At 34.2% G+C, this 21,560-nt stretch overlaps 1 protein-coding gene across 3 annotated transcripts in view; it reads right to left on the bottom strand.

The window, feature by feature from the left end:
- Positions 1-4,076: 4,076 nt before the first annotated feature.
- RSPRY1 (ring finger and SPRY domain containing 1) overlaps positions 4,077-21,560 on the bottom strand; it is a 61,061-nt gene continuing 43,577 nt past the window's right edge. For all 3 annotated transcript variants that reach the window (XM_051979895.1, XM_051979896.1, XM_051979897.1), the window contains 5 exons: positions 21,047-21,158; positions 20,197-20,299; positions 17,195-17,347; positions 6,616-6,720; positions 4,077-5,609 (listed from right to left, as the gene is read on the bottom strand). In XM_051979895.1, coding sequence (XP_051835855.1) covers positions 5,513-5,609; positions 6,616-6,720; positions 17,195-17,347; positions 20,197-20,299; positions 21,047-21,158 — 570 coding nt within the window. In that variant the 3' untranslated portion in view covers positions 4,077-5,512. The remainder of the gene's footprint in view (positions 5,610-6,615; positions 6,721-17,194; positions 17,348-20,196; positions 20,300-21,046; positions 21,159-21,560) is intronic.

Here is a 21,560-nt window from a genome sequence, read left to right as displayed (position 1 = left end):
AGTTCTATTTTGTATTCTGACATCATTGTCCATTGGAATGATTTTATAGTTCCTAAGATTCCAGATATCAATGACTGATAAGGATATGTGTAAATCTGTTCTCGATCTCTGAGGGGAACTCTTTAAATACCCACCCTTTCAAACTCTCCATATACCATGGTCACAACTCTTCTGTGCAACGTTTGAGACATGACCATTCAAACTAGATCTGGAGGTGCAGGCAAATTCTCAAAGTTAAATTGCTTTCTGTAGGGAGTGGTAATTTAGGGTCTTATGATGAACCTGTCCTTGGGGACAGTAAATTACCTTGGGGAGGTAAATTCATACTTTGATAAATGTAGTTCTGCCTACCTATCTGGAAGAAATTCAACTATTTTAAATTATATGCAACATAGGCAAGAAACACAAAGCAAATTTCTGAAAAGCCCAGAGTTCAAGCACTAAAGTTAAGTTTCACTGAACCCTCATGCAGAGGTGACATTCTATCCCTTTACATACAATTCTTAAAGTCTGGGGATTAGAAGGATGGGTTTGGCTATGGAAGACTCACTGACAAGCACCTACATATGACAGAGAGAAAAAGGTAAAACGACCAGACATAGAACTTTATAAAGCACAGTGTGGTCAGGGGTGGGGGAACATAGCCCCACGAACCTGAGGACCTAATTGCATTGCATCACTTTATACAGTAATTGGCATTCTGTAAGATGACCATTAGTCATCAGGAATTTGTGTACAGTGCCCTCAGTTTTAAAATGGGAAGAAATTGAGTCAGCTAGATGGCACAATGGATGGAGCATCAGCCTTACTGTCAGGAGAACCTGAGTTCAAATTTGACCTTAGACAAGGTAACACTTTCTGGCTGTGTCATCCTGGGCAAGTCATTTAACCAACAACAAAAATGGTTAAAACTGAAAACTGCTTCAGTGTAGAAGAGGGTAAAGTCAGTTAATCCAGAAAATCTTTCCTCTATTTAATCAAACTGGATTACTTTGTCCCCCCAATCTATACTGAATTGAATTGACACAAGTCTAAGACCTGTGAGTGTATAGATTGAAATGAACAATTTGAAACATCCCCAAGTGATTCTTAGTCCAGAGAATATTCCAAAAAGCAAGCAATTGGTTGATTTCTATAATGTCATACCAACAAGTAATCTGTACAATTGGAGACATACACCACGGGTTTCTGGTGCCACTGCAGGCACATCTCAGAATGAGCCAGTTCCCTCACAGATCTCATCAATTAAATAATTTATTTTCTGCAGCAGAGTAATGGATCTCTCTCCCCATATTCTTTTTTTTTTTTCTCTTTCTCTCATACATTTTTTTTTATTTAATGATTACTTTATAATGACAACATTATTCCTTGCACTCGTTTCTTTTCTGATTTTTTTTTCCCTCTCCCTCCCTCCCTCCACCCCCTCCCCTAGATGGCAAGCAGTCCTTTATATGTTGGATATGTTGCAGTATATCCTAGATACAATATATGTTTGCAGAACCGAACAGTTCTCTTGTTGCATAGGGAGAATTGGATTCAGAAGGTATAAATAACCCGGGAAGAAAAACTAAAATGCAGATAGTTCACATTTGTTTCCCAGTGTTTGTTCTTTGGGTGTAGCTGCTTATGTCCGTCATTTATCAATTGAAACTTAGGTCTCTTTGTCAAAGAAATCCACTTCCATCAAAATATGTCCTCATACAATATCGTTGTCGAAGTGTATAATGATCTCCTGGTTCTGCTCATTTCACTCAGCATCAGTTCATGTAAGTCTCTCCAGTCCTCTCTGTATTCGTCCTGCTGGTCATTTCTTACAGAACAATAATATTCCATAACATTCATATACCACAATTTACCCAGCCATTCTCCAATTGATGGGCATCCATTCATTTTCCAGTTTCTAGACACTACAAATAGGGCTGCTACAAACATTTTGGCACATACAGGTCCCTTTCCCTTCTTTAGTATTTCTTTCTCCCCATATTCTTAATTAAACTTCTTTTGGGCACTGACAGAGGCCAGTCAGTCTACTTCAGTCATTTTATAAGTCCAGTTTTTTTTTTTCTTTAAAACAAACTCCATTTCTCCCTTTTACTATATATATATAAAATATCATTTTATAAGTCCAGTTTTTTTTCTTTAAAACAAACTCCATTTCTCCCTTTTACTATATATATATATATATATATATATATATATATATATATTATATATATATTATATATATATTTTTTTTTTTTTTTTTGACTTCCACTTGTGGGGGGAGAGAAGGAAGAGAAAAAACATTTATTAAGTGCTTATTACATGCCAGATATTGTGCTAAATGCTTTACAAATACTGTATTTGAATTGTGTGGATGTCCATAAGTTGAAGAATAGCTAAATAAGTAATGGTATATGAATGTAATGGAATATTATTTTATAAGAAATGAGAAGCAGTTAATTTCAGAAAAGCCTGGAAAGATTTACATGAACTGATTCTGAATGAAGTGAGAATCAAATGAACATTGTACACAGTAACAAAAAGATTGTCATCAACTGTGGTGAACTTGGCTTTTTTCAACAATTCGATGATTCAAAGCAATTCTGATAGACTTGAGATGGAAAATGCCAATCACATCCAGAGAGAGAACTATGGAGACTGAATGTAGATCGACGCATACTAATTTTATTCTTTGTTTTTTCTTTCTCGTGGTTTTTTCCCCTTTTGGTCTGATTTTTCTTGCTGAACATGACAAATATAAAGACATGTTTAAAAGGATTGCACATATTTAACCTATATTAGACTGTTCTCTTGAGGAGGGAAAAATATTGGGAACACAAAGTCTTACAGAAATGAATGTTAAAAACTGTCTTTACATGTATTTGGAAAAATAAAAATGCTATTTACAAAAAACAAATACTGTATTTGATCCTCATAACAATCCTTCAAAATAGGTGATTAGGTGAAGAAACTAAGGCAGCAGATGGAAGTTGACTTGCCTAGGAGCACGTACGTGGCTGATATCTGAAACTGGATTTGAACTTGGGTTTTCTCAACTCTACGACCGTTGCTCTGTCCACTGTTACCTCACTGCCTACAGTTATCTACACCAGGGCCCATTGGATAAAGATTGTATCTATGTGTGTATTTTTCTTGCATTATGGTGTATGTTATAAATGCCCTCTACCAAAGTACATAGGAACCTCCTTTTGAAATTTCAAAGAATTTGATTGCTGGTTGGGCCATTAAGAGGCTAGATGATAGCTAGTATGTGGAAGAGGAAGGACTGGAATGCTTTCTGAGTTTTCTCTATCCACTATGAAATGTTGCCTCTCAAGTGGATATTTAAATATTAGTATTTAGGTGATAAAATTCTTAAGTTCTCATGGCTTAAAATGCCATGTTATTGTGAATAATTCCTTATTACTGAATACTGAACACAAATTGATTTGTATTTCATTCTACTACAAGGCTTAATTCTTCCTTCTCTGCCTCTCTCTCTCTAGTAGAAAGAACAGACTTCTAAAATCAGGAGTATATTGGTAAGTATTTAACAACTGGCTCTCTGTGAGGAAAAATATAAGCATGACACACTCTGAATTGTCTTTAGGAGCATTTGCCTATTTCTGAAATGTGAAGGCTCACACTGAAAATCTAACAATTGACTCTTATTAGCACCTTTGAGCTGGCTTACACATTCTGCCTAAAATGTGTCCCCTGAAGTGCTTCCAATACTATCATTTTCTCCTAGTTACAATGCTTACCTCAACCTTAGCTGTAAGGCTTCTTGGTTTAAGGGTTGAGTTACAACTAGGAAAAGCAGATTCTATTAAAAGTAAAGCTCAAGGATGGGTTTTTCCAAAAAGCATAGCAGTTTCTTTGATTAACCTCTCACCTCAGCTGCTAACATCATCATCATCATCCCTTGCATCAAACCTGTTCTCTTTCTCCTTTCCAAGGACATGCAAGGTCTTGGAAAGCAGCCATTATTAGCACCTGTCTCTTCCACCTCCAAAAAAAAAAAAAAAAAAAAAAAAGGACAAGAACTTCACATTTCAACCTTAGCAGCAAGTACCAGTGAAGGCTGTCAGACCTTTTGTCTGAAAAAAATGCAACAAATACTTTATTTATTTAATACAAATTATCATATTCACCAAAAGCTAAGGGAAGAACATGGTATTTTAAGAGTTTATGGAAGACTGAAAGCATGGGGGAAAAACTCATCAACCCAATTTACAGGAAGAAATGAGCTTTGTTAATAGCACAGGCTTTAGGTTACTGTCACTTTATAATCTAGAAGGGGAGCTTGAAAGGGAAAAAATAATATGCATCCATTTTAAGACATTGTAAAGCTCAGAAGACACCTTTACTATTCAAGTATAAACTCAGTAAGTAGTTGGCATAAATTAAAAGGCAACTGCTGAGGTACACCCTTATTAAATAAGTACTGTGAATTTACAATTCTACCTTCCAATTTTCTGGGAGAAAAACAAAACAAACTCTTGAAGATCTTCACCAGAGACCCAGAGAGGGACTTGTACTTTTGATGAAGACATAAGTCAGCAATCCATGATTGAATTTACTATTCAAATAACATGTATTTATTTAAAAACAATATTAATATGTTTTTCAGAATTTCCTCCAGATCTTTTGAGACTAATTAGTTCAAAAGTTTCAAATGTACATTACTTTCAAAAACAATACTGATTAGGAAAAAAAAAAAAAACAAAAAACAAAACAAAAAAACCTGATTGATGGTACCTTAAAAAATACCCTAAATAGTAAATTTTCTCCAGTCCAGCATTGTAATTAATGTAAGAATTCCTCCTGCACTGGTAAAACATATTATTTCTTTCACAAAATGCGGGTACTGAAATTGGATAGAAACACTATGAATGTGAAAATACCACCAATTTTCTGTGTTAAAAAAAAATCAGAATGTTCTTTGGAATCACTGAGATATCAAAAATTTGGATTTTTTTTTTTTTTTTTACAGTCTATGCACCTTCTTTAGGGTCCTTCATGTAGCTTGTAGTAAGACGTGTTATTTTTAATTTTAGGGATTCAAGTCTTGCAGTTCAATGTTAACATAGTCTCTGACCAGCAGGAAGTTACACTTAACCAAGAAATACTGGCAGACTACTTCTCCATAATGGTTTCAGCCAAAAATAAAGACTTTCGAGTATGAGACAAAACATCCTGTTTTAAATAACTGAATGTACTGAACATGTAGGATTCCAGTGCAAATTCAATTTCGGCACTCATGTGGGCAGTATCTCCTGGTGTCTTTCTCAGAGGGACCCAAGACAGCCATAGCATTCAGCTCTCCTTGTTCGTAAAAAGAATGTCCCAGTGCTGGCATCCTGGGTTAGATTCTAAAGGATTTTGTCTTACGACAAACTACTGCTTAGCATAAAATCTGGCCATGGCTATAGTTTCAATGTGTGCACAACTGGTTAGAGATGTTTTTCCTTTTCAGACATTGGCTGGAATTGATTACAAGTAAGTCCTTGTTGCTTCTCCACATGTGTCATGAAATGTGAGAAATCTGTCTGACCCTAGACACTATTTCTTGTCGACACAATGGGCAAGTCTCCAGTTGCAAGGCACAATCCATGCACAGGTCACTGAAAAAAGAAAGAAATACCATTTAAGACTATGCTTATTTTATTGCATTCAAAGGATTAGGTAGAGTCTGATCATATTCTCTAATTTCACCAAGGGCTTATTTTTTATATGGACATGTGTCACTAGAGAGCACTGGGGAATTGAATTCAACGTTACAGAAACCACAATGGACAGCAGTCATTCCTTCAGCGACACCTCTACTTTTGTGCAGTAGCTAAAATCTCAAGGAGGGGACTCTGCTAGGTTGATCTCAATTCTAGGCCTTTAAGGAAAACCTATAACTACATAGGTGGATCAGTTTTCCTGTCATTTTAAAATAGTAACAAAAGCTCACATTTGAATAGTGTTGAACAGTTTGCACAGTACTTTATTCTTCATTTCCCTACAAGATGGACATTGAAAATGATTACTGTCCCCAATTTTTGCCAATGAGGAAACAGACATTGTTTTTTCCAGTGCATATACCTTCCTATGATTGCTTCTTTTCCCCAGAAACATTTGTGCCTATGACTCTTTCTAAAGGCTACTGCCTTTGGCCCTTGGATTCCAGGCTGCCTCTATCAGGGTGGTTATAGTATAGTGGAAAGTGCTTTGAGAAGCAGATATCAAAATTTTCTCTTTCCCTTTCATCTTGAAAAATTGGAATTTATGTTAATTAGGATGAACCATCTATTTTAAAATATAATTTCAGGGATTCAGGAAGATTTCAGGAGCCAGTTTGGCACCAATATATTCAAAAGTCACATCTGTCTGAATTCTATTATCCCCATTTTACAGATGAAGAACCCAAGGTTCAGAGAGACGACTTGCCCATTATTATGACAAGTGTCATTTTTCCTTTATATTGTACTGTCTCCCTATATTATTAGTCCTTTACTTTCCTTACATGGAGTAGAACAAACGGGAAAGTGATTATAGAACACTATTCTTAAGAGTCATAAAGAAACAGGCTGAAACTTTTGTTTGCCAAACTCAGATAAATAGACTTCTGATAACTAGTCATACCTGTGTCCACATGGCTTGAGTTCTGTGTCTGCTACTTCATCACAACAAAGTGAACAGCAATTTTCTCTGATACTAACTTGTTTCAACAAAGCAAGACGCCTGTGCCTAAAAGCAAAATGAAGAAGTCACTTAGAATACACAATTTATGTGGAACAACAGCACACTGGAAACATCCAGTAAAGTCAATAAATAGAAAATCTGACTGGCAAAATTGGGTTGCAAATATAGCCCTAAGGGGAAAAAAAAACAGCCAAGGTAGACAAAGGACTGTTCAGAGGACATTAGAAATATATCTATCCTTCCTTTTTGCTTTTAACTTGAAGCTGAGAAGAAGAAAATTTAGGATAAATAAAAGGCAATCTTGTTCTATACAGTGTATAATAAACTTTTGAAATCTATTAAATTTAGATAGGGTATAGGATGAAAATATAGCTTAAAAATTATGGATGACAGATTTACTCATGTAGGCTTTTAAGGAAAATTGGAATTGTTTGGAATAAATTCCTAACCAGAAAGATGACATTGAGAATAATTTTGCTTGCCCCATAACATGACCCTTGGTGCCCCTGTCAGAAAATTCTGGGCTAGACTCCAGTGCTGGTTCAGTGCTACAATCCCAATGGTTTTATATACTAGATCATATGGTTAACATATGATTCTGACTTAATCATGCCACACATTTATACAAAGCAAGCTTTTTTTTAGAAGTTAAGATATCAATAGTTTCCAGAGTCATAGGCAAGGAGAACAAAAATTAAAACTTGAATAAAGAGCATATAAGGGGGGCAGCTAAATGGTGCAGTGGATAGAGCACCAGCTCTGAAATTAAGAGGACCTGAGTTCAAATCTGATCTCAACACTTAATACTTCTTAGCTGTGTGACCTGGATAAGTCATTTAACCCCAATTGCCTCAGGAAAAGAAGAAAAAGAAGAAAAAAAAAAGAACATAAGGAAGAAAAACAATAAAAAATGAACATCATGGTTAGAGAAGAACAATTCTTAAGGAAAGGAGGATGCTTTTATTCCAGAGTTTCACCTAAATGAAGTCTATATCCTATAGATCTTTGTTTTTTACACAATGAACCTAATTTGCAAAGTATAAAAAAGTATTTTAAATACAAATCTAGAAACTTTCTGTGAAAGTTTTTCTGTGTTTGTGTGACTTTTTATAGAGCACTTTAGAACAGTAATTTTCTAAATCAACAATTTTTAATTGACATAATTGCTTTTATAACATGACCTACATTTTCTTTCTTTTTTTATTTTTTATTTTATTTTACAACAACTTTTTATTGACAGAATCCATGCCAGGGTAATTTTTTTACATTATCCCTTGCACTTGCTTCTGTTCCGATTTTTCCCTCCACCCCCTCCCCTAGATGGCAAGCAGTCCTATATATGTTAAATATATATAAATATGCAGTATATCCTAGATACAATATATGTTTGCAGAACCGAATAGTTCTCTTGTTGCACAGGGAGAATTGGATTCAGAAGGTAAAAATAATCCGGGAAGAAAAATAAAAATGCAAATAGTTCACATTCATTTCCCAGTCTTCTTTCTTTGGATGTAGCTGCTTCTGTCCATCATTTATTAATTGAAACTGAGTTAGGTCTCTTTGTCAAAGAAATCCACTTCCATCAGAATACATCCTCATACAATATCGTTGTTAAAGTGTATAATGATCTCCTGGTTCTGCTCATTTCACTTAGCGATCAGTTCATGTAAGTCTCTCCAAGCCTCTCTGTATCCATCCTGTTTCTTACAGAACAATAATATTCCATAACATTCATATACCACAATTTACCCAGTCATTCTCCAATTGATGGGCATCCATTCAATTTCCAGTTTCTAGACACTAAAAACAGGGCTGCCACAAATATTTTGGCACATACAGCTCCTTTTCCTTCTTTAGTATTTCTTTGGGATATAAACACAGAAGTAACACTGCTGGATCAAAGGGTATGCACAGTTTGATAACTTTTTGGGCATAATTCCAAATTGCTCTCCAGAATGGTTGGATTCGTTCACCACTCCACCAACATCGCATCAGTGTCCCAGTTTTCCCTCATCCCCTCCAACATTCATCATTATTTTTTCCTGTCATCTTAGCCAATCTGACAGGTGTGTAGTGGTATCTCAGAGTTGTCTTAATTTGCATTTCTCTGATAATAGTGATTTGGACCTATATTTTCTAATGAATTTCTCACTTCTTTCCCTCACAGAGGACCATCCCCTTTAACAAAGAATACAAAATGTTTTTTTACAAACCTTAAAGTGCTATGCAACTGCTGGTTATTATTACTATTAGAAAAAAAAAGTTTAGCAAAACTAACCAACACATCAGCCAAGTCTAGCATTCCATACCATCTTTGCAAAAAAGGGAAGAAGCTATATTCTTATACTTTTTTTGGGGGGCCAAGCTTGGGTACATAATGGCATAGGATTTATATTTAAAAAAAATAAATTTTAATTGATGAATTCTGTTTCTTCTATTATCACAATTATTTCAAGTATCCCTCTTCCTCTGATTTCTTGCTTCCAGAATCATCTTATACTTTTTACAAAAGGAAAAAAAAATCGGCTAACTGGTTAATACACTGAAAAATTCTGAAAATCTATGCAACATGTAACATCTGTGGACCTCCCATCTCCACTAAGGAATGAATTGAGGTGTCCTCTCATTATCAATTTTCATTTGATTCCTGCTTGACTTTTGTAATTTTGTTACATTTATTTTTTATTTTTTTGTGCAGTTTCTTTCCATTTATATTGTAGTAACTATATATATGGCTCTGCTTGTCACTTTGCAACAATTCATAAAGAACTTTCCATGCTCATCATACATCATTTTTACATTGCAGTAATATGCCATTATTTCATGTACCACATTTTTTTAAAACTTATTCTCCAATTAATAGGGATCTATGCTGCTATAAATATTTTGGTGTATATGGGGACTTGCTTTTCATTGACTTCCTTGGAGTGTATGTCCTAATGGAGCTTCTGTTCAAATAGTATAGAGATTTTAGTCATTTTTATTGCAGAATTCTAAATGGTTATACTTTTTCCTAATTCCACCAACAATATATTAAAATGCCTATCATTCCATAATCTCTCCAACACGGACTATGCCCATTTTTTGTCACTTTTGCCACTTTATAGGATATGAGGCAAAACCCAGAATTGTTGTGATTGACATTTCTCTTATTTGAGATTTGGAGTTTTCATGTGATCAGAAATAGCTTGCAGTTCTTTTGAAAACTGTTCATAGTCTTTGATGACTCATTTATTGCAGAATGGCTATTAGTCTTATGTAAATTTATTATTTATATATCTTAGTTGACAAACCTTTAACAGAAAAATTTTATATGATTCCCATTTCCTTTCTTTCTTTATCCTATGAGCATTAACTTTATATACAACTTTTCCATTTTATGTAATCAAAGTTGTCGATTTTAATCTTTTGAAATTGCTTCTATACCTTGTAAGAATACATTTCCTACTCATAATAGTGAGAGGTCTATGATCTATTTCTCCTCTAATTTTTAAAAAGTATAATCTTTAATTTTAAGGTCACAAATCCACTTAGAATGTATTGTGGTATATGGTTTAAAGTGCTAGTCTAAGCCTCATTTCTGCCAAACTGCTTTCTAATTTTTCCAGTAGTTTTTAATCAGATTAAGAGTTTTTTCTTAGGTATTTCCATTTTCCACTTTATCAAGCACTGGGTTCTTGAGTTCCATTGGTTTTTGATTCTCCTTGTTCAGTCTGTTCCACTGTTCTCTCTCTTTTATTTTTTAACCAATGCTAGATAATTTTGATGATTGTTGCTTTATAATACAATTTTAGAGCTGAAGATATTATTCTTCTCTTTTCTCCCACTTCTTTTCATCATTTCCCTGAATATTCTAGATGTTTTGTTTTTCCAAATGAATCCTGCTACTGTTTTACAAAATTCTATTAAGTATCTACTTGGTCATTTGACTAATATAGCATTAAAAGTTACCATGAGAAATGAATATTCCTCCATTTTCCAATTTAAAAATTTTTTTAAAGGAACCTTTGTAGTTGAAACTATACAAGTGTTTTGTGTGCTTTGGTAGGTAGATCCTCAGATATTTTATATATTTGGAAGTTATTTAGAATGAGATTTCTCTTTCTGCTATTGCTTCTTTATTATTATGTAGAAATGTTGATTTTTGTAGCCTATAACTTTGCTGAAGATGTTTTCTCATTCAGCATCATCTTTACTGATTTCTTTTTTTCCATGTATATCATCATGTCATCAACAGAGATGATTCAATCTCATCTCTACCTATCTCTATGTCTTTGATTACTTTCTCTTGTCTTGTTCCAACCCTATATCAAACACTAATGGGGAAAAGTGCCCTTATTTCACTCCTCAGAATTCAATTTTAATTTTTTAGTTGCTTTTTCCATTCACATTGTTGTAGTTACTTAATAAAATGTTTTCCTAGTTCTCCCTACTTTACTTTCTATCAGTTCATGAGTCTTCTCATGCTGCTCCATATATTCATGGTTTTGTATACTGTAGTGATTTTCTTCTACATTGACATACCATCATTTATTTATTTAGCCATCCCTTAAAAGATGGACATCATCTTTCTTCCTAGTTCTTTGCTATTATAAGAAGTGCTGCTATATTTTGGTATACATGGAACTGTTCATCATTTCTTGGGAGGTATGTGCCTTTCAATTCGATCTTTAAGTCAAAGGGTATGACATTTTAGTCATCTTTTTTTTTTTTTTTTTGTCACATGTCTAATTCTTTTAATTGTTGGTAGATATGATCCCAGAATCTGCAGTCTTTTATTGTAGCTGCTTATAAATCCTATACAATTCTAGTTGTACCTCCAGCATATCTGAATAGTTTTTCTCTTGTTTCTTGCAAAATTTTCTCTTTGATCTGGGGGTTTTGAAATTTGGCAATAATGTTCCTAGGTATTTTCCACAAAGGATGTCTTTGAACTGGTAATCAGTGAATTTTTTCTATTTCTATTATCCCTTCCTCTTCTATCACTCTAGGAGAGTTTTCTTGAATTACTTTTTTTTTTTTAAATTTTCCTCTCCTTCCACTCACCCCACCCCCTCCTTCTCTAGATGGCAGATTAAAATATATGTTAAATACAATACATGTATACATATCCATACAGTTATTTTGCTACACAAGAAAAATCGGACTTAGAAATAAGGTAAAAATAACCTGAGAAGGAAATCAAAAATGCAAACGGACAAAAACAGGAGTGGAAATGCTATGTTGTGGTTCATATTTATTTCCCACATAGTTCTTTCACTGGGTGTAGCTGGTTCTCTTCTTTATTTGAACAAATGGAACTGATTTAGTTCATCTCATTGTTGAAGAGAGCCACGCCCATCAGAATTGATCATCATATAGTATTGTTGTTGAAGCCTATAATGATCTCCTGGTCCTGCTCATTTCACTCAGCATCAGTTCATGTAAGTCTCTCCAGGTCTTTCTAAAATCATCTTGCTGGTCATTTCTTATAGAACAATAATATTCCATGACATTCATATACCACAACTTATTTAGCCATTCTCCAATTGATGGGCATCCATTCAATTTCCCGTTTCTAGCCACTACAAAGAGGACTGCCACAGACATTTTTGCCTCCTTTCCCTCCTTTAAGATCTCTTTAGGATATAAGGCCAGTAGTAACACTGCTGGATCAAAGGGTACATACAGTTTGATAACTTTTTGAGCATAGTTCCAAATTGCTCTCCAGAATGGTTGAATCCTTTCACAATTCCACCAACAATTCATCATTGTCCCAGTTTTCCCACATCCCCTCCAACATTCAGCATTATCTTTTCCTGTCATTCTAGCCAATCTGACAGGTGTATAGTGGTATCTCAGAGTTGTCTTAATTTGTATTTCTCTGATTAACAATGATTTAGAGCATCTTTTTATATGGCTTAGAAATAGTTTCTACTTTTTCATCTGAAAATTGTATGTTCATATCCTTTGACCATTTATCAATTGGAGAATGGTTTGATTCTTGAATTACTTCTTGCATTATTGTGTCAAGGTTCTTTTTTTGGTCACAACTTTCAGGCAGTTCAATTATTCTTAAGATTTTCTTTTCTTGATCTGTTCTCTGCATCTTTCATTTTTCTTAGAAGATATTTATATAGTGTTCTTTTTTTTTCATTCTTTATAATTTGTTTTGTTATTTCTTGGTCTCTCATAGCTTCACTGGCTTCACTTTGCCCAATTTTATTTTTTTTTTGCTGAGACAATTGAGTAAAGTGACTTGTTCAGGGTCACACAGCCAGGAAGTGTTAAGTGTCTGAGACCAGATTTAAACTCAAGTCCTCCTGACTTCAGGGCTGGTGCTCTATCCACTGTGCCACCTAGGTGCTCTGCCAATTCTAATTTTCAAAGAGTTATTTTCATCTTTGAGATTCTGTATCTCCTATTCTAGTTGGTTAATTTTTCCCCCCATAATTTTCTTGTTTTTCTGGGATGGTTTGTATTTTCTTTTTTAGTTTTCCCTCAATGTCTCTCATTTGATTTTTAAATTCTTTTTTGAATTCTTCTATAAATTCTCTCTGCACAGGGAGTCATTTCACATTATTCTTTGGGGTAGAAGTATTTTTTACTTCAGTGTTTTCCTCTGAAGATGAACCTCGATCTTTTCTGTTCCCATAATATGTTTTTATGATAAGGTTCTTTCTTCTTTGCCAGTTCATTTTTTTATTTTTTAAAATAAGAGGAAATAAGAGTAAGCACTTTTGATCCTGGGCAGGGCATGGTACTCTGACTTTACTTCAGCTTTCTCCTCTGACCAGGAACCTCAACCTAAGAGCTGTCCCCTCCAGCAACTGCCTGCAGCCAGCAGCATCTTTGTTTTACTGCCTCTGCACTCACAGGGTACTGGTTCCTTCTCACCCAAAGCCGCGTCTACAGCACAGCTGAGACTGGTGTTCCTAATCAACGGAGGTTCCCTCAGTCTTCCTGGACTCAGACTCCAACTCCACAAACAGTCCGGGAGGTGAAAGTGACTGTGTTTACTGCTTAGGCTCCAACGACACCCAGCTACCCCAGAGATGCTTGCACTTCACTCAGATTAATCCTAAGCTCCTGGTCTTTCTTCAGATCTTCTTGGGTTTTATCAGGAGGACTCCCAGTTCTGTCCCAAGTCTTCTGGATTTTTCACGAATCTATTTTTGCCTCGAGGTGCAAATTTGTTTTATGTGTGGGAGAAATCAGGAGACTTTGAAATTTAACAACCTACTCTGCATCTTCCCAGAGTCCTCCCTTTAATTATCTTCTTAGTGTAATTCCAAATTGCTGAGAATGTGCTTCTTAAATAAGAAAAAAACTCTTTAAAAAAAAGAGTTGACCATGTTCCTTCCTCTTTCTAAGACTCATTTTCCTTGTCTGTAAAACGAGGAGGTTAGACTAGAATCAACTAAGATTGATTCCAGAACACAATCCATGACCCTATGTTTCTAAATTTCTCTCTCAGAAAAAAACAAAATACAAAAATCAGGTCATTTTTTCAGATGTATGTTCAGAAAAATACCTGTTATAAAAAATGATGAAAAATTCAGAGAAACTTGGAAAGATATTTATGAATGATGAAATATGAAGCAAACAAAACCAGGAGCATGATTTATACAACAATATGACAATAAGAAACCAGCACTTAAAAATTTCATAATTGATCAAAGCAATGACCCATTTTGACTTCAGAAGAACAATGGTGATGCATGCCTCACCTTGACCTCTTTGCAGAGATGGTGGATTATAGGTAAGAAATGAATCATATGTTTTTAGATATGATCAATGTCTTAATTTGTTTTGTTTGACTGTACTTGTTATAAGGGAGGGTTCTGCTGGGTGGGTATCATTTTAAAGTGATTAGTATTCTAAATAAAAAGCATCAATATAGCATTTTAAATGGCAGAAAGACCCAAAACAAAAAATCTGTAGATAGAGGGAAGTGCTCACTTTTCTCCCTGCCTCTCCCCAAACACTCAAACAACCAAACGAATGAATGAAGGATTTAATGAAGAACCCTGAGGAGGCTGTAAAAATTGGGTCTTGAGTCTTCCTTCCTCCAATATTAGTTTTCTTTTATATGTCCCCAAACTACCGGGCAGTTTTAGTACTAGCAAATGCTTGGCAAAAGGTGAGACATAGTGTAGAGGAATTAATGATGGAACTGCTTTCACAATCAAAGCAGGAGTTCACCATACTTCCTTATTTTCTATCTCTTTAGAGACTTATAGGTCTAAAGTTATGAGACAACGAGCTTTGTAGTAATGGCAAGCAATGCATTTACAGTAGGAATATTCTTAATGACATAGGCCTAGGGCAGTCTCTCCCTTTAAAATAAAAAGCATTTACAGTGAATTGGCCTTAAACTAGAAGTAATTATTAAAGCAGCTGGATTCTTACACCAACTTATGGAAGCCTTGTTCTTTCCCCAAGAAAAAAATTTCAGCAATTGTGAGACAATTAATGCTAATCAGTTCTTGTCAAATTAACAGCTGTGAAAACTGTACTGAGAAGGTAGATATTGTCCTCGTAGTTGCTGAATGTTGTTGGCATCTCTTCTATGTCACAAGCTACTTAAAGGCATAAATGGAAAGCTCATCAGATTTCTTAAATACCACAAAGTTGGAAAGGACAGCTAATATATTGGTTAATGGTTAACATAAAAAGATCTCAAAAGCTGAATAGGGTTGAATCTAATAAAATGAAATTCAATAAAGATAAAAATAAAACCTTACATTTGAATGAAAAACAAATTTCAACTTCATAAGCACAAGACAGAGGAAGCATAGTCAGAAAAAAGTTTTTATGAAAAAAAGATATAGGGGTTTTATTGGATTATAAGTTTAATAATAATCAGCAATAAGATGTGGAAATTAAAAAACAAACAAACCCTAATGTACTGTTGGGTTTCATTAAGAGAGAAATAGATCTGAGTAATAAAGAAATGATAGTTTTATTTTTCTCTGACCTCCTTTAAAAAATTTTGTTTAGCAAAGAGCACCAAAATTTTGTTTTTAGTTTTTTTTAAGTAAACTGTATTGACATCAATATATATATATTTTTTTCGGATAACTTATATTTCCTAACTTATTCCTCCCTCCTCCATAATAACAAAGAAAGAAGAAAAAACAGTTTAGCAAAACTAACACATCAAAAAAAAAAAGATTATCTGTAATGCTTTACATTCATACTATCCCATCTCTGCAAAGAAGGGAGGGAGGCTATTGTTTTCTATGTCTTCAAACGAATAAGTGTGGTCATTATAATTTCTTAACAATCAGTTTCAACTGTAGTATTATTGTACTTCCCACTTATATTGTTGAAGTCATTATATACTCGAGTCACTAGATAAAACATGTGTAAATATCCCTTTGAATGCCCCTCTGCTGTGTAGTATACAGCGCGAATGCCGACTATGATACTACAGGGCCGGCCGTTGCTATGGTGATGCGGCTGTTCCTGTAGTATCACAGTCCGTAACTGGACTGTATACTAATGCTGGCAACCGCTCTACATACATATACCGGCACCCACTCTCCTCCTCTGTGGGCACCTGCTCTAAACCTACTGATATAATAAGTTTTCCCAGATTTTTGGGTTAAAATTAGGGGCCTCGGCTTATATTCGGGTCGGCTTATACTCGAGTATATACGGTATATTGTTTTTGTAGTTCTTCTTTCTTTACTATGTATCAGTTCACTAAAGTCTTCCTATGTTTCTCTTTATTTTTTGTTTCTAATATTCTATTACATTCGTCTACTACAACTTGTTTAACCACTCCCAAACTGATAAGCATGATAAGCATGATAAGCATCTACTCTGTCTCTAGTTCTTTGTTCTTATGGGAAATGCTATTTTTTGGTTTGGTGAATTTTTCTTTTCTTTGACTTCCTTAGGGAGCATATCCAAGAGTGAGGTTTTTGGGTTGAAGGGTGTTTTTAGGAAAAAAATCAAATTGTTTTCCAAAATGACCAGAAAAATTCACAGTTGTACCAACAGTGTACTAAAGTAGCTATTCGTTCTGCAATTTGGGTCCCACACTTTAAGAAAGGCATTGATAGAATGGAATGTTCAGAAGAGGAAAACTACAAATGACAACTAAAGGAAGGACAACTAAACTATGTCATATGAAGATTACGTGAAAGAAATGGGCATGTTTATTAGCCTGAAGAGAAAAGTTAGGGGAGAAAGGCCAGCTGTCTTTATAATTTGAAGGGTTGTCATATGGAGGAAAAAATATACTTTTCTATTGGTTCCAGAGGGGAGAACTAGAAGAAGATGGGTGAGAGGTTCTTCTTCCTTTAAAGTCTTAAGTAGATGTCTGAGAAGCTTGTTGAGTGTGATATAGTGGGTATTCCTTTGTGTATGTATAGGTGGACTAGTTGCTTAGATTTTTTCTAATTCTCAAATTCTGTGATTCTGTGTCTGCAAATCTGTAGAAGGCCAACACAAACACACATACACACACACACACCACAGACATATACACAGATACACATAGAGTGCCCAGTCTGGGCACATCCCTTACCTTGGCAAAATGATTTTTTCTTCAGGTGACAAGAAGGCATAGTCATTGAAAGTGCTAAATTTGATAGAAGGGGGATATTTGAATGGTTTTGCTCCAAAATTGAACTCACATTGTTGATATGACATGAAACTTGCTGCAGCAAAAAACCCTGATCTGCAGAGTAAAAATACATACAAAGTTAAAAAATGAGGGTTATCATGGCAAATTTTAAGCTTCAAAAAGTTATTCCTGGTAGCCCAGGACATCTTCTGCCCTTTTAAGGAAGCCTGGTATGATTTTGCCTACTGACCTTAACCACGGAACCTCCTCTTTCCTTACAAAATCACTGCCTTTGCCCTCCCTGTGGCTACTGTAATGGCCTCATCATTGGCTTCCATGTTTCTGATCTGTTCCTTATATAAGTGTCCTCATGCCAAGATCTGACTTGGTGTTTTCTTGTTTCACACACTGAACAAGACACAAACTGGCATTTAAGCACTTTGATATTCTAGCTTCAGCCTACTTTAGTATTTTTACATTATTTCCCATTACAATTGAAAGATACTACTAGCGATTCTCTTAACTTTTATGTTTTTGGTATCTGCATTTCCACAGACCACTTCCTCATTCCATTATGTAATGTACTCCCTCGTTTCCATTTGCTGAAATTCTTCTCTTCCTTGAAGGCTCAACAATAGGATGCTATCCTATTCCATGAAGCCTTTCCTGACTGACCAGATGAAAATGATCCTTCCACCCTCAAATTTTCCATGATCACTTTGTATAGCTCTTTTTCTTCTATGACCCCATTGTTATTCGCAAATATGTAGTAGTCTACCATTCCTTGCATAAATTTATTTGAGGGCAAGGATTATATTTTTTCATCTTTGTACCTACATTGCCTTATCCATAATAATTTTTCAGTGTTAGGGGGATTCTTAACCTTTTTTTTTTTTTTGTGTCATAGATTTCTCTGGCAATTTAGTTAAGTTTATGGACCAACCTCTCTGAGCAACTTAGTGACGCAGTGCACATAGTACTAGGCTTGCAGTCAGGAAGATGAATCTTCCTGAGTTCAAATCTAGCCTCAGACCCTTCCTAGCTGTATGGCCCTGAACAAGTCACTTAAACCTGTTTGCCTCAGTTTCTTCATCTGTAAAATGAACTGAAAAAGGAAATGGAAAAACTACTCTGGTATCTTTGTCCCCCCCCCCCAAAAAAAAAAACACCCCACAAACCCAAATGGAATCTGACATGACTGAAAAATGACTGAATAAAAACAGGGACATAACAATGTTTTAAATGTATAAAATAAAATATACAGGATTACAAAGAAAACCAACTAATTATACTAGTGCAATTATGAAAATATTAATAAAACAAATTCATGTACCATAAGTTATAGAACTCCTATTCTATTCTCATCAATATTCTCTATTTGCTCTCATTCAATTTTCCTCTTACATATGCAGTCATAGTTTGGTTTCTAGTCTTTTAATCTTTTCCCTCCACTTTACATTCTTTCATAAAAGTTTTTCAAGACAGTGAGGTGGCGCAGTGGATAGAGCACCAGCAATGAAGTCAGGGCAACCTGAGTTCAAATTTGGTCTCAGACACTTTATATTTCCTAGCTCTGTGATCCTGGGCAAGTCACTTAACCTCAAATGCCTCAGAAAAAAAAAGCAAAAAAAAAAAAAAAGTTTTTCCAGATTTCTAGATATTCCTTATATTCGTCAGTCTTAATTGTGTTATAGTATATCATTGTATTTTGGTTGCTTCCTTTCCCCCCATCTTTGAATAGATAACTTCTTTTAAATAAAAATAACACATTTAGAATTGTAATCCCACTAATGGAATTATTGGATCAAATAATGTGATTATTTTTTAGAAAATTTTACTATGTTTGGCTGTTTTGTTTCCTAAAAAGATCTTACAAGTTTGTAATAATACCTGTTATGAACAAGTGTCTCTGTCATTCAAAAACACCATCAGTTTCATTGCTTTTGATATTTTTTTCCCTGCCAATTTGATTGGTATTTATAAAGAGAAGTAATTCTAAAAGCCTTAAAATGCAGTGACCAACCACAATTCTAGATGAGTACCTTCACATGCCCCAAAGGGTAACAGATTCAAAGATTCAGAATTTTAAAATTTTTTCCTTATTTTAATTTACAGCTAATATGAGAATTTGCTTTGCTTGACTATGCATATTATTTGTTACAAGGGTTTCCTTTTTGTTTTTTTCTTTTCAGTGTGGGGTAGGAAGGGAAAGGAAAGTGGAGAGATAGGGTAGCTAGAAAAACAAAAGAAAGAAGAAAGGAAAGTCATTAAAACTTTTTTTTTGAATGAACAGAAGAGAATAAAAGGCAAAAAAGAATCCCAAATTCATCTTTGAAAGTTAATTAATAAATTTGTTATATACTTTAAAATAATTTTAATTTATCTCTATTTAATAGAGTCTGGAGTTTCATTTACAATCTTTTTTTTATAGCTAATATCTAATAAAGAAATGCCTATTGTATTTGAAGTTTAAGTTCAGAATTTAAATATTTTTTTTTAAAGAAAAAAAAATCAAATTTCAATTTGATGGGTCTGAAGTGGTCTTAAAAATTTGTTTTAATTTGTATCCCCTCTGATTATTAGTGAGGCTGAGATTGACTATTTTTTCAAGAGATTATTAATAATCTTTTAAAAGTTTTCTGTTCAAATACTTTGACTATTTATTCATTTTATCCTGTAGTCCAAGCTGACTTTTCAATAGCTCTTTTTATACTGTAGATGTCAAGGTTTATCTGTAATATGTGTCTTATTTTTTCCTTATCTATTACTTTCTTTTAAATTTAATCATATTGTCATATATTTCCAATTTATGGCAAATTTTAGTTCAAACACTACGCCAAAGATACTCCAATTTGCCAGCACAGAAACTTCATAGAAAGAGACAATATAAATACAGATTTTTCTAAAAGAATACGGATCTTGCTTTGTTTAGATCCACAAGTCTGAATGGGAAAGATACTTACACAGCAGATGTAAAGACTTGCTTCTCAGAAGGAAGCTGGTTGCCATTTAAGCAAAAGATCATTTGTTTTTCTTGCAAGTCTAGAAGAAACCCTATTGTGTCTCCTAGAAGATAAAACAAACACATTAAGATTATAGATTTTAAATTCTAGTGTTATTTGTTATTCCAACAATGGGGACCTCACTTAAATGCTTTTATTTCCAAATGTGTTACATGCTGGTACATTCCAGCCTGAGAAAAAACAAGATAGAATATCAAGATGTAGGTAATAAGTATTTCTCTTGAAAAATGAAATCCTGATTCACTAATGATCTACCTGTTCCTAAATGTTATTTGCTGTTAGGGTACTTTGCAATCATAACAAACAATTCTAAGCTGAAAACTTTTTTTGTATCCATCTACCTGAAAGGCTGCTTTTTACTGTGCCAAGAATACCATTAAGTAAAGAGCATTTGGCCATTTTAACTTCATGAATGCTGATTTTTAGGGAAATCAATTTCAGTATTCATGGGACCAAGTTTGTGCAATGGTTTTTGTTCAAAACATCACCACAGTGGATACCAGAATTCAAACAAACTTCAAGGATAGCTGAAATGTCAGTATAGTTTAATTTAATATAATATTCAACATACTTGGAATTAAAATGCTAAAGAAAATGCAATTTTATGAAAAGGAAAATTCTTAAAAATCCAAAATTTACAAAAAATTTCTTATAATAAGTGCTATTAGAATACAATTATCTTTCCCCTTTTATTCTTTATGACTTAAAAATACCTCAAACCACAATATTAGAAATTTAATAGTAGACAACAATTTTAGCCAGATCCCAAAATCCAAAGTTAAGTGAATACCTTCTTTCCAACAAGGATGTGAATGTGGTTTACTTCTGGCATTATACCAAATCAGCTGCCGGCAGCCATCGTATGCACAAGAATATTCATCATCTCCAATACCATAGCCTTCCTGTAGAGAAGGCAAAATAGCAAGACTTTTACATGCTTGGTTTAAAGTTGTGGATACTCTTTGAAATCAATATCCATTTCTCTTAAGGAATTAAATAATCTCTTATCAAATTCCTTTTATGACATGGAATTAATTAACTCCTACCAAATTCGTTTTATGACACAGATATGGTGCTTATAACTAAACCAGGTAAGGTCAAAACAGAGAAAGAAAATTATACACCAATTTTCCTATGAGTACTGATGCAAAAATTTTAAATGAAATATTAGCAAAGAGATTACAGCAAGTTATCACCAGGATGATATACCATCACTAAGTAGGATTTACACCAGAAATACAGAGCTGGTTCAAAATTAGGAAAACTATTAACAAAATTGACAGCAGAAATCATATGATTATTGC

The sequence above is a fragment of the Antechinus flavipes genome, chromosome 2, assembly GCF_016432865.1.
Source record: "Antechinus flavipes isolate AdamAnt ecotype Samford, QLD, Australia chromosome 2, AdamAnt_v2, whole genome shotgun sequence".
Classification (NCBI taxonomy): Eukaryota; Metazoa; Chordata; class Mammalia; order Dasyuromorphia; family Dasyuridae; genus Antechinus; species Antechinus flavipes.
The sequence above is the reverse complement of the archived record's forward strand: the minus strand, read 5'-3'. Positions and strand labels throughout refer to the sequence as shown.